At 37.9% G+C, this 14,561-nt stretch overlaps 1 protein-coding gene across 2 annotated transcripts in view; it reads right to left on the reverse strand.

The window, feature by feature from the left end:
* Window positions 1-792: 792 nt before the first annotated feature.
* ZNF277 (zinc finger protein 277) overlaps window positions 793-14,561 on the reverse strand; it is a 54,839-nt gene continuing 41,070 nt past the window's right edge. For both annotated transcript variants that reach the window (XM_040595827.1, XM_040595828.1), the window contains 6 exons: window positions 13,138-13,270; window positions 5,978-6,045; window positions 4,605-4,701; window positions 4,024-4,066; window positions 2,674-2,848; window positions 793-1,139 (listed from right to left, as the gene is read on the reverse strand). In XM_040595827.1, the coding sequence (XP_040451761.1) occupies window positions 947-1,139; window positions 2,674-2,848; window positions 4,024-4,066; window positions 4,605-4,701; window positions 5,978-6,045; window positions 13,138-13,270 (709 nt within the window). In that variant the 3' untranslated portion in view covers window positions 793-946. The remainder of the gene's footprint in view (window positions 1,140-2,673; window positions 2,849-4,023; window positions 4,067-4,604; window positions 4,702-5,977; window positions 6,046-13,137; window positions 13,271-14,561) is intronic.

Below are 14,561 nucleotides of genomic sequence, written 5' to 3' on the forward strand. Positions count from 1 at the left end.
AGGCAGGAATACCTAGTTTGGATTATCCTAGCAGGACCTATGCTCTAGGCTGCTTTGCCCTATCAAGACTGAGGTGCTTTCTGGACATGCTGACCACCTTCTGGTACTTTGGAAACTTTAAATGTTCAGTATTAAAAGAAATACAGTAGCTTTACTGGAGAGTAGAATTGAGATTTTGAGGATTTAATCTAGATTTATGCATCTGCAATCCCTTAAGTAACTCTTGTGTATCTCAGTTCATGACCATACAAGCAGTCTACTTTAAATTCTTCGGATCTTTGATGCAACCAAGATTGCAATTATTCCTATGCTTTTTTTAGGCTTTGGATTGACAGCTTTCCATACAGTCAGATATCCAGGGGACAGACAGAGCTCTAACGGTGTTTCTAAGTTTTCAGAACAGGCACCATATATCTTATATACTAATGCTGAATAATAGAGAGAGAGCTATCTGTTTTCACTTTGAAGAAGGTCTAAAGTTAAAAATAGCAAAATTTGTTTCATGTAACAGAACAAGAATTAAATTCAAGCTCTTTTCTGTGTGCTCTCTAACAGCAATGACACATAGAAGATTCACTCATTGGCTCATATATCAAGATATATTGTCTCAATTGTTTGTGCCTTTCACAAGATGGCCTTAAAATAGAATTCCAATTCTGATTTATAAACAAAAACCTAAAAAATGGTGAAAAATCCTATTTGTAAATAATACTAAAGGTATTTGGAGAGCCAAGCAGAAAATCCAGCATATAAAAACAAAGCTAAAATTAAAAGGAAGACAAACCACAGAAGTTTACACTTACATTTTATTTAACATTCACTTATATATAATATTTGCCTAGTGATAACATCTATCAGTTAAATTGTATTCCGGTACTAGTGAAAGTATGTAAATTTTTTTGTCTTGCAGAAGAAACACTAAAAGGTCAGCAACTGTAATTCAAGGTCAAAATTTCTCCTGATTCTTTTCTTCTTTATACAGGAGCTGGTTTAAAACACTGCTCTGTTTGAGAGCTTTTAGATTGGATATATCTTCACTTACAACAGGGCCATCTTCACTTTGATCTTCAGTTATCAGATCTTCACTGTCCGACAGCGTACACAGGAGTGTATCATTTTCATAGGTAGGAAAATAATACCTGAAAGCAACAAGGCATAATTACTAGATAGTCACATATTTTGTTTGGATCATGCTGAGCATATTTTATGAGATTTGATTTTTAAAAAGGAAAAATGAGAAAGTCTGGTTGTCTAGAATGACACTGAACAGCATACCCAAAAAAAATCAACTGGTGTAGAGGAATTACAGAGGAATGAAAGCAGATTAATTATCATTGATAACATACAGCTGTGGGCTGGCTTCAGGGGTGGTGGGTTGGCTGATGTGGATAATGAGCAGCTGTGGCTGGTTCCTGCTAAGTAGTTAAATAGGTCTAAGGGGTATGGAAAAGGAGCACTGGAGGAAGAGACCTGGAAGAAGCAGAGGGAGGAGAGAGAGTGTGCCCTGGATGAAGGAGCAGTCCCAGGAGAAAGAGACAGAAGGGGGCCTGGCTGAGGAGAGGCTGGCTGGAAGAGGAGCCTGGAGAAGGAAGACCATGGATGCAGCAGAGGCAAGAAGCAGGGTGGATTGGCCTGAAGAGGATGAAGAAACAGCACAGACAGTAGATGACCTTTTGAAACCTTGTGGGGGATTGATGGCCATGCCGGGGCAAGGTGCAGAAACTACTTATTGAAGTTAACCTGGTATGGGGCAGTAACAGCCTTGTTGCAGCTGGCTAGTTTGTATAGTGCTGTGACAAACTGGCATGTACATCTTAGAAGAGTCGTACAAAAGACTTGGCTACAGACAAGTCCTTGCCTCTATTTCTTCACTTGTATGTTGTCACAACTGAGGCTGCAGATATAGATTTGTTCCACAACAAATGCTCAACTGAGGTGTTTGAGTTGGAACACTCCCTGTGTTCTACCAGCTATAGCATCATCCCCCAGACCTATTCAGCCTACTTACAATCTGAACCAGTGTTATGTTACACTTTATTTGCTGTGGAGAAAACTAAGTGTAAACAACCAACTTGCTTTGATGCTTTAAGTTAGGCAAACATTATGCATATATTAGACAAGCAAAAGAAGGTGTTTGATTTGGTTCTAGAACCATATGTCCACAGCATATCTTTACTGGCAACAAAACATGTGCTAGATGGCCATCCCAGGCACAAACTGCATCTGTGTGGAGAGCCAACAGCTGGAAGACTTCACGCCTACAACAGGGACATTAAAGATGTCACTGGTGTACAGACTCAATCTTGGTTCCACGAGGAGGGAACGTGGTCTGCACCATGTATGCCTTTCACTGTGTACTGCACAACTGCAAATACAGGCAAAAGACCATTTTGCAAACTTCTCTAGTATGTTGACTTGACAGTGCAGACAAAACCTACAGGGACAGTGCATCCTGGATGCAACCAGAACAGCAGTATCCCATGTTCATTTTAGCTTCAGATAGTACTGAGATCTCTAATTCTGAATAGTTTTCAGACCATTTATTTTATCTGAGCCAGTAAAGCTGGGGAGCTCAGGGTACCTTTGTACTGGCAAAACCTAGAACTTTCACCTGTTTTACAGACATTATCAAGTAACAGTATAAAATGCTGGAAGAAACGTGTTTGCACTCACTGTGGTTGATCCCACATAGACCTGGCTGGCAGCAATCTAATGTGCTTGGTCTCTTCCATGTGACTTATCAATCCTTCTTTAGACTGAAATTTCTCCTGGCAGTTGTAACAACGACAATGATGGATTTCTCTTCTGATGAAATTCACTAGCTTTACTTGCCGATAGAAGTTCAGACCTGGGAGAGATGGTAGCAAACAGGCACTTGGGAAACATAAGACTTAATTTACAAATGCTTTCTTGGATTAAGCATAAAGATTGATAAGATTTTCCTGAAGACCAGCACTGCCTGAATGCTGTAACAGCAAATTAACTGAACAAATGCTTTTTCCCAGCTGCAGGGGAGCTAGTCGTTCTTTCAATGTAAAATTTGCAAACACTTTGCTTTCTCTCAGTCTAAACCTCTCTGCTTAATGGCAGGGCTCCTGGAGGAGGTGAGTAGGCTGAGGAGTATCAGGGAGTGTGAGAGAGACATACTACTGGAATCACATCTTCCCTGAGACAGGCCTAACAGGCAGACAGGACACATGATACGGAGGATTTCCTATCCTTTCTCTGTCTGGCTGAACATGATGACTTAAGGGATAGGATGCAATGGTGACAAGCCCCTGCCCAGCACAGCAGGAGCATCTCCCCTGCGACTGTCACACCTTCCCAGGCCCCCTTGCATAATAAGTACAGGGATCTGCAAGTGGAACCAAACAATAACAAGGACGATGGTTCATCTAGCATGGAGGTGTTGCTGAGGTTTAAGAAAAGTTTCTTTACTGAAAGAGTTGTCAAGCCTTGGAACAGGCTGCCTCAGAAGTGGTTGAGTCACCATCCCTGGAGTATTTAAAAGATGTGTAGATGTGGTGCTTAGAGATACGATCTAGTGGTGTGGTGAACTTAGCAGTATTAGGTTTACAGTTGAACTTGATCTTGAAGGTCTTTGCAACCTCAATGACTCTATTCTACAGCAGAAAGCAAACATTGCCCAAATAAAAATTAGCAAACAAAAAAAATATTCTAACCTGCAAACAAGTATTAACTGGCATAATAGTAGTAGTAAAACTAGTCATAATCACAACATTTTCAGGGCTCCAGCAGCCAAACCTGGGACTCATAAAGTGGGTCTGCAAAAGAATCCGATGTTTTTAAAGAAAATGGCACACATCATTGGCACTAACAACAGTTCCAGAAAAATGAAGTGTTCTTGGCTTTCTTTTTAAGCTGGCAGAAACAGTTTCCATAACAGAAAATATAAATGTCCAAGCAAAAATCAGATTGATAAAGTTGTTTTCCACTGTTCTTATGATGTGGTTTTCCCCACACTACTGGCAAATGCTGACAGTTACAGCACCTCTTACTCACCATGCTCTGACTTTATTTTAGGAAAGTCAAATCCATGTGATTTCTGAAGGGAAAAAAAGGAAAGAAAAAAATACCTTATTTCCACTATTTCTATTACTCCAAGTCAAAAAGGCTCAGCTTTTCATAGACTGACACAGACATACGCAAACACTAATACATGAAACAAACCCCCAAAAGTTTTGTTTTGTCAGACTTTTGTATTGTGTTAAACTGCAATGCTCCTGCTAAATAGTTTATTAAAACTAAAACACAGATGTTAAGTTTAATGGTTATTAAATCATCAAGCTGCTATATTAAATGGTGTATTAAATCATCGAGCCACTATAATATTAAAGATGCTACCTCTTTACTGTCTGTATCAATCTGTACACTTGCAAGTAATAGCTAGTCATACTCTCAATGTAAAACTTGACTCCTCTCTCTGTTTTAGAGAACAGATGCTGAACACGCATGTAGCACTTTAGTTCTGTGCTAAAGAGGGCATTCTAATGCAGCAGCTGATTTGATCTTAACAAAGATGCTACAATTCTATTTTTCAATTCCAAAGTGATGAAAGAACTGTTATTTGAAACAAGTCTTACCTGCATGTGAAGATAGAGTTTTTCTGTGGTGTCTGCTTGTTGTTCACAGAACAGGCAAACTGCACATACAGGATGCTCTTCCCAGTCAGACCAGTCTCTTATGATTAAGAGTCAAAAAGATTCATTTAAATGTGGAAAAGAGAAGAGACATTTTGTGAAAAGGCCCTTCAGATTCTGCATTCACAGCACTAGAAATACATCCAGAGAAACTGAATACTTTAAAGGAGTGGAAGAGACAGTGTGGATTTATAACTGGATACACAATTTGAACCTGGTTTACAGTCTAACAAAAATTACAGATTCAAGAATAACTGAGCAGTTACTTTTGGGTAAATCCTGTGCAGACAGGTAGTAAATCCTACTTGAATTTGCCTGCACTAACAAACAGGATCTTAACTTCAGTTTCTAACTGGTTTGGCAAATCATAGAATGATTTAGCTTGGAAAAGACCTTTAATATCAATGAGTTCAACTGTCAACCTAGCACTGCCAAGACCACCACTAAACCATGCCTCATCAAATATTGCATTCAGTATTTATTTTTATAAGGTCTTTTAAAATTCTTTTTTACCTTTCTAATCATTCAATATGCCAGCCAAAGACATAATCATCAGGCAGAGTTCACTCTAAGTGTTATTTACTTATTAAATATTATTATTCCTGGAAGAGACACTGATTTATGCTACATTTAGACATGCACACAGAGAATGCATGCACACCAACATGTCCATTTAAATCCCAGTACTGCTGAGAAGTAGAAATATTATTGCAACCAGGTATAATCAAGTAAAATTAAGTTCAAGTCACAGACAGAACCAGGAAGGTCAGGGGCCCTGATACCCACAAATTACTTTCTGCTGATTCAATTCTTTATGGCCAAGGAAGTCACCTCTGCAGTAATCTGAGGGCCTGGACCACAGAAGAATGCAGAGGAGAGGTGGATTTGCCCTCAGTCAGCACTGCTGACAAGTTTCCTTCAAAATCCTGTTTTAATCTCTAGTTGCAACCTTTTTATCAGACTTCTGCATAACATTCCTTTCTCATGCTGACATTTCTGATGCTTAGTCTTGATTTTTAAATGTGAGCAAAACCCGTTCAACTGTTTTTTGGTACAATAGTAAAAAATAACCGATTTTGCCTACATCATTACAAATCCAGAAGGCTCTTGTTTAAGCTCTATGCAAATGAAAAATAGGCTTCTGGTTATGAAATTTACAGCTCTTGTTGTGAAGTGTCTTTAATGAGAACAATTTGATTTTATTGGCTTAAATGTATTTTAACTGTGTACTAACTATGCATAGCATCTTCCCTGTAACTACTTTCAATAACAATGGTCTTGCAAGTGTTTATAATGGGCACATAAGTAACTCTTACTCTTCTAGGTTATCTAGTAATTCCCGGTCATCCTCTGACTGCACTTCCTCCCAGGACTTTCCAAATTCCTGGGGAGAAAAAAGAAAAAAAAAATATTTCCTGATTCACATCACATTTTATATATCAACTAAATGAACATCTCAGAAGTCATGATCAACATCTTATTTTGGGTCACTTTGGTATTTCTCTGAGTTAAAGGTATCATGTAACATTGGTTTAGTAATAATTTTAAAATCACAATTTGTTTTGTCCTTTAGTGGGGCATTCCCCACCCTGTGTTTGGGAAGAAGATGATTTGGAGCTTTCAAGAAAACCATCCAAGCTCTGTGTAAAACTAAGAGTGCTGCAACACTACCAAGATGTTCCCAAGGTGGGTATGTTATCACTGTCTCTAGTTTGCAATCACACTTGCTCAATCAAAAATGCTTACCTTGCTCTTCATGCAGCATACGCTGCTTAAACAATGCAGCTATCACACCTGAGACTTAAGTTGGCATAGTTACACCAGTCAGTGCTCATACCTTGTACAAGGTTATGTCAGTAAAAATGCACGGTGTAAACTTAGCTAGAGTACTCCAGAAGGCAGCACGAGCCAGGGCATAGGTCTCCAAGCTAGACTCCAGTTTCTCTTCCATGCTTTTCTCAGATGTGAATGTAAGCACATTTAGTCATGGTGTTCTGTTCTTCCTTTTATTTTTTGTGTTGTTTATATCTTAAAGACCTTCAGCACTAAGCGTATCACAGTATGTTTGTGCAGCATTCAGCACAATGGCAAGCACTCTCAGCATGACTGCAATATAAATAACAGGCAATAAAAAGCACTCTACTGAAATACCAGGAGTGATCTTTAGCTGGTGTTTTTCTTTCCTCTGATTCTTCTTGCCTTTAAAAATAAACCTGCAAAAACTAACTTGTAATCAAAATCATATTTTTGAATTCATACTTTTGATGGCTGTGAAGGATTCACAAAGATCATAGTTGATAATCTTGTCTCCATTTAAAAAAGGGGAGCTAATAAAAAGATCATTCTTTCATTTACTTCATTCAAATATTCCCTCTAATATATTTAATAACATCCTTACTTACAAGTCTTATTATTGCCTTTATGGTTGTTTGGTAAAAGAAGGAAAAGATATCCATCATTTAACAATTTAATGAGAATTTTAAAATCTGTTACTGTAAATGATAAACAAATGTCTCTAGACAGCTCTAAACATAATGTCGTCATATATTACAGAATGAAAATTCAGCAATTAATTCAGTGATGCTACATGGTAGTGTGTAAACTCTCTGAGTTACAGCGGAGACTCATTAATGTCACCATTACTGTGAGATAACATGAAGCCATTAACACCTCTCACCACATGTTCTCCCAGCTGCACACTAGTTTCCTGTGGCTGCTAATGTTAACACCTTAATGAGCGGTTAGCAGCTCACAACCACTGCAAAATGAAGATGATTCCATCTAGCTCACAATTTTTCCCCTTACCAGGTTGAAGTATATGTGTGCAAAAGAGTATGCTCAAAACCGCAGCCAATATTAAGCTTCACCTTTCAATTAAAGGTGGAAGGGGAAAAACTACACACAAGCTTTGTTACTGTTGCTGTTTCTTTATGGTGTTTCTGTGGAGAAAGCAGAGAAGGATCTTGCAAGATGTCTCCATTTCCCTCATCTATTTATATTCAGAGGGGGAAAAAAAAAGGAAAAGAAAAAGCTAACCAGGTCTTGTATCACTGGAAAATTACACAGTGAATGGATAACTAGGGACACTGTGATCAAAGTGCCAAGAGACTGAAGCTGACCAACTGGGTGGGAAAGAGTTTTTCAAAACATTCTTGAAGCCCTTTCAAATTTTTTTATGCTTTCTTTTTTTAAAGACATTTCTTCAGTTCTACAGCTTGATGGCATCTGGGACCAAGGGTGCCCAAGGGTTAAGTATTCAGCTTCCCTTGCTCTTTTCACACAAGATGCAAGAGCTCCCAGCAATCATCTCTAGAGATTCCCAAGAAATTATTAACAAAACCAGAGAAAAAACTAGATTTGACATTGTTAATAGTTCAAACAGTAGAAAATACATAATTAAAAAACGTGCAGGCCTTGCTATATATCCAAGGAAAAGCAACTTCTTTTTTAAATACTTGCTGTGTACCTCACAGAGAAGATGATCGTATAGAAAAGTGAGGAAAGCATGCAAATGAGTGTGGTTTGATTATTTCCTCTTCCAAAATGAAGTTCAAATGCACAGAGATTAATTGCCCCACCACCAATTTACCTTCTCAACTTGAGCGCAGTTTTAAAGGTTCTACAGGAAGAAGTTCTGTGTGCTGCCCTGAGGCAACATACCCCAACTTGGGTAGAAGTGTGGAGATGGGAAAAACTAGAAACGGCAGCTGGTATCTCAAGCAGTTTTCCCAAAAGAGCGGTTACTGAACTAGATGCAAACAGAGTTTCAGGCCTGTGGAGCTCAAAAACTCCAAACAGACGCTGTTTTCCTCTACAAATTTCCTCTCGCCCTTCTTCTCACCTGCCTTACTGTGATCATCCGAATTGTTTTATATTGCTGCAAAACACAAGATGCTTTATCACATAGAAGAGATGGTCTTATCCCAACGTTAGTTAATTGACATTGGATGAATTTTAATATGACGCATTCCTCCACGTGGGGGATAAAGGGCTTCCCTTTAGTATTTTACAAAATACGTGTAAGTCAAAACAGTTTATTTACAAATAGTAACCCCCATAACAAAACATTCTTCTCCTGCCCCCAACAGATAATAAAGATGACTTAGGGCAGGGGTCCTCAAACTACGGCCCGTGGGCCAGATACGGCCCCCAGGGTCCTCAATCCGGCCCCCGGTATTTACAGACCCCCCCCGCCGGGGGTTGGGGGGGGAACCAAGCAGCCGCAGGTGACTGCCTGCCGCTGCATCTGCACGCCGGCCCCCTGGTTAAAAAGTTTGAGGACCCCTGATAGGGCTTGCCAATAAGGAGAAAACATCTTTCTATCTTTGAAGAAAAGTAAAGGCTTTATGAAGCAAGTTTTCTAGTAAGTAATAGGTGCCATTATTCAGCTGTCTAGCTTAGTCATAAGTGCATTCATTATAGTGATGTTACATTACTACAGATACATGCCATTAGTCAATTTCAAAATAAACATCTGTGCTTCCTAGGAAGGATACTCTATATGAAGTGCTGCTGGTAACAATCAGGTGAACATGGAAGGAAAGGCCCTGTCAGTCTCGGCCTGCCTCTGTTCCTTGGGCTGGGATAAGAGAGTTTTAATACTGCCTTCTGTTCTTCTAGGGCCTCCAGCAGGCACCACGGACTACAGGTTCTTCCCTCCCCATTTTAACTGGCTCTTTGTGCAAAGTGAGTCATGAGGCACAGAAATGAGCAAATCAGGTTAGAAGTGTTTTTGGAAAAAAGAAAAATAAGGTGGCCTACCTATATATCTTGGATACATTGTGGCTCAGTTCTTCAACCCCTACTATCAGTTGGTCTCTTTAAACTTATACTTCAAGCTCTTCCAAATAGGATTGCTATAATCTTCCATGCTTACACAATACCAACAAAAGACCTCCAAATCCACTAGGGAAGAGACCCCACTGCCTTTCAAGTAATCTGCATTATTGCAAAACTCCCACTCTAATTTAATGTAACTATTTAATAATAAATTTTGATACTTGTTTGTGAAAGAAATCTATCACACACATGACAAAAAAAAAGCTTCCACTCTTACTAAAGATCACATGTAATCTTAACACTAACCTGTGAGCAACAGAACAACAGAAATCAATGACAAATCAAAGCAGCTTGCAGGTCATGACAGAAGTCATATAAAGTCTCAGAATACCAAACTACTTATGAAGTAATTTGCACTTATTTGTAATTTGCCAAATTCAAAATTTAGGAAAGGGAATTACTAACAGACATACATAAAATGTAAATTACGTTACCAAAACAGATTCTTACAACTGTACTAAAAACACAAGTGAAGACAAAGGCAGAAAGGAGGGAAAGGAAGAAGACAGGCAAGCCTACTGCTCTAAATGAAATCAATGGGATCTCTGCCATCAGCTTAAAAACACAAGTAAGAACTGGCCAGAAGATCATGAGGCAATTCAGCAGACATTCTCAGGACATCTGAACAAAAAGCTCTTAAAACCTCTCAGTACAAAAGGCACAAAATGAAGGAAACCACCAGTTCCAGTTTAATAAGACTATTTTACACAGTGCTTGGTAAATATAATATGTTATAGAAAAATATAAGAAAAGGACAGTAATGTCTGTAAAATGGTTGTAATAAAGAACTATCCATTTAAATAGTGTAAGATCCAGCTGCTGATAGAAAAGCTTTATGGTGCACATCCTAAAAGTAAAGTGTGTAAGACTGTGATAATATTGATGTTTATCATTAGAGACCTACTTAGTCTTAGTCTTTTTATGATGAAAACAAACTTGATCAAACTGGCATATAGAAAGATCTTTGTTACACTCTCAAAATTCAAACTCTTCTGTGAAAACACACAAAAAATAGATACATTGTATGCCTACATCTTTAGGTCAAAGTGAATTAAGTAGTAAATTCTGTCATTTCAGAAAAGATACATAATCTATGTCTGTGTCTGTGACATCATATAATTCCCCTGAACATTTAGAGCAATGTGAAGCACAGATCTTTAAGACTCATTGAGAAGTCAGACTGACAGTACACATTAAAAAAAACACCTCTAGTAACTTGTAAGATGCTAAGGAGAGGGGATCTAAAATCACTACAAGTCATTACAGAGAGCAGACCTTGCATAACGTCTAGAATTCACAGAATATAGACTCAGCTTGAAAAATAAGCATCCCATCACATTAATATAATCTACTGTAAACTACATATGTGCAGTAGAGAATAACAGTGTAATTTCTCCTTACATGTAAGGACCAATCTACTGAACCTCCAGTGATCAAATTATAAAGTTCTTCCTTTTAATCTTTTTCTCCTTTGTGCAAAAATAAAGGGTTTTCCAAAGGCTACTTGGAAAGTAAACACTCTACTATGTAGGAAATATCCTAAAAATTTCATGTTAATGAAAATATAATCTCATGCAACATTAGTGTGCAAATGCACATTTTATAGTGAAGTATTTCATAAGTGTTTAAGACAGAAGTTTTAGTCTGTTATTAATCTTTTATTCCCCCCCAAATCCTTTCTTTAAAAGAAGAAATGTCAGCAATTCTGATATGGCTACAGTTTGAAGGGTCAGAAAGACAGTAGAAACAGTCCACTGCGTGGAATGTGGTGAAAGACAGCTGAAAATGTGTAGAAAGAAAATATGCCTGTAGCAGAGCACACAAAGCCAGACAAAGAACTGTGATCATTCACAGTATGTCCCAGAAGCAGCACTGGCAGCACGCTGGTACAAACTTTGCACATGTAGACCTCCTGCCCAGTTTTAAACTTTTTGGTGGTTTGGCATATGTTACTTGAATGATATTTACCAAACTCTGTCTGTAACAGCAAGGACCTGAAAAATACACCTCTTAAATGATACTGCTAATTGATCAATACCTGAATTGGTTCAGGCTGGCATAAGAAGTTACTCTGCAACATTGTGCCCAGAATACTGGCGATGTCTAGAGATGCCCAAGTCCCTGACTTGAGCACTGTCCTGTGATTGCCCATACTGTGTGAAAGTTTGCATGTTCTGCACTACCCAGACAATGCCTGGATGTTGTTTGGGAAGCACATAGGCCACAGATCATTCTCACTAGTCAGTGTGGACAAAGCCACCAGTTTTGGAGACACTGGAGAGAGTGGGAAAAGAGGTTAGGTATATGAATATTAGTCTTGCTGATATATTTACTTTGGCATATTCTGCTTATTAACATGACACAGCCACTGTGGCTGCACTGATGGTATGACCTCCCTGCATGTATCTCAGGTTTCTGAAGGAGTATCACATGCTTCTCTGTGCTTCTGGGCAGTCATCTAGCTCAATTTCCTGATCAAAGCTGGGACAGATTAAAATCTGAACAATGAATGCAAATTAGAGACAGAAGGTAATTTAAAGGGGATGCCAAGTTCTGAAAACAAGATTATCTCCAAGACTAGCAGAGAAGAACACACTATTAAAAACACTTAAAACAACTACAACATTAAATTCAAGTCTGTTAACTTGCAAGGAAGAAGAGAATGCTCAATTCTGTTGTGGAGCTGAGAACATCTACCCTGCAGTACTTAACTTGTTCTCCACTGTGCAGCAAGTACAGGTCAGTTTTTAAAGCAGTGATATCTGAGTATCTATAAAAGAGAATATAGGTCTCAGATCACTGATTTTTGGAAGGAAAGTATACAGGATAACAGAGAGAATTCATTCCATCTTGGGTAGAAGGGATTTGGCAGAGCATTAAATGTACAACTTTTTGATCTTACCATTAGATTAAAACCTAGGGAGAGAAATCAAAGGGAAACAGTAAGTAAAACAGCCAGGGATGCTTATTTATAACCTGGGTATTAACACATATAGAAGGCACAAAGACTAGTTCAGGTGAAATATAGTTATTTCTGGGACAGAATGTAGCAGCTTTTTGAAGCACGTCCTACATTCGTAAGTTGAAGACATTAAGTGAAAATCTGTTCCACACACATGCATACACACTCTCAAAGGTATGAGATAAAAAATATTAATACTTAGCAACATACACCTACCTGGAGGGCAAAACCAAACACTTTTTCTTTCATCTATGTAATTTTCATTCCCCCTTCTTCGCATTTAATTTATACTCTGAAGAGCACTTCCAGCTTAAGGTTTGTAGAAAACAAGCTCAAAGCAAATAGCATTCAAGTTAGACCTCCATTTACTGTTACTTTATCTCATTTTCCCTTCTGGTTATTAAAGCAGAGACTGAGCACTAATGACATGATGATTAGTATCTCTTCAAGCTACATTCTTGCATCTCTAAAAATCAATTCTCAACAACAAATATTTACTATTCCTTAGTTTAAAAATTATTCAGAATATCAGACCACAAATGAACATATTTCTTAAGAGTCCTTCACTTGATTTTTGACCTTTGTACTAATTGCTGGTTTGGAATTACTCACTTTCAACAAGACATTGTCTGTATCTCTTTAGTCAATTCACTAGTTATTCATGGAACCACTTACCAAGTAATTAATGACATAAAATTTGTCATATTCTTTGTTTTTGGCATTGATTCTGCGATGCTGCTTCTTTCTCATGTGATCTTTAAGCGTGTTTTTGTCTCTGAAGACTTTTTCACAGTATAAACACTGCAAACTAAGATAGAAAGATAAACAGGTCAACATATTAAAATGAAAATAGTAACAGGTAATTTCCTTAAATAAGCTGGAGATACAGACAGTTAAGATTAATCCCAAGCATGTGAGAGCAATTTAAATGAGAAATACAGTTTAGTTAAAAAAAAAAGTCCAAGATAATCTTAGATCACAGTAGAGTCAATCAAACACAGAGATGAAAAAAATGACATAAAATGAAAATACAGGTAATAAAAAAGTTTACTGTTCACCCCACATGCAAAGTGGGAGAGAAGTCTGATTGCCCAAAATTGACCTACCAGGGCATGGGAAGGTCAACGTGAACTCTTAACTCAGCATGCACTTATACTGGCATGTAACCCACCAGTAACTGTTTCTTTGTAATTTAGACTGAAACTCCCTGAACTCTGAATGTGCTAAATATCTTAAAAAAGAATTTAAAATAGCTAAACTGAAAGTTTTATACTTCTAGCTCAACAGTGAGGTTAAATGAAAGTTTTCCAGGGTGATCGATGGGTTTTGAAATCCTGAGAAATAAAATCTATTAAATAAATTCATATATACACGTGTGTGTATATATATATTAATCTTTTTTCACATTTATGTATATACATACATACATATATGTACATACATATATACCTAGACGTGCTTATATATATACACATTACTTGAGTATACTCGCTGTCTTAAATTCTCTATTACAAGTACTACAAAACAATTGTTCTCTCCACTAAAGTTTCAGCTGACATCTGAAAGTTGAGCTTATAAAGCATTAAATGAAGTCTCTTGACTCAGACTGCCTATGAGGACAGCAATCTGCATCTCAGCCTAAATAGACAATTCTCCCTGAAATAGATGATGGTCATTTTTTTCTGGCAGAGAGGTAGCTGAGCCCGGAGCTTACAGGAACATCCTTGTTTAATGGATGCAGGTCTTGACCCTCTAGTTAGCCAAGGTGTTAAAATATTTTTCTTCTAAGTGATGGCTTAGGTATCTTACCAACATGTAGACAGTTTCTTGGGCTGTTTGAAAAAATTATCTCCACAGGGGTGGGGGGGCAGTGGGGAAACCCCCTAGAAAGTAATTTCTCATGAAATAAAAACTTTGTAACTGTGGCATTATTATCTTTGTATTGGAGGTGTCGGTGAGCAGGAAGAACGATTTGATGGGAGGTATAAACAACCGCACTTTAAGACATAAACCCCAGGGATATAAAAAAAAAATGCAGTGGTTTTGAATTAAAATTATAGCTTTTTTTTTCCTTTACTTACAAATAGAAACATGCCTGA

This window comes from Falco naumanni, chromosome 5 (assembly GCF_017639655.2).
Source record: "Falco naumanni isolate bFalNau1 chromosome 5, bFalNau1.pat, whole genome shotgun sequence".
Taxonomy (NCBI): domain Eukaryota; kingdom Metazoa; phylum Chordata; class Aves; order Falconiformes; family Falconidae; genus Falco; species Falco naumanni.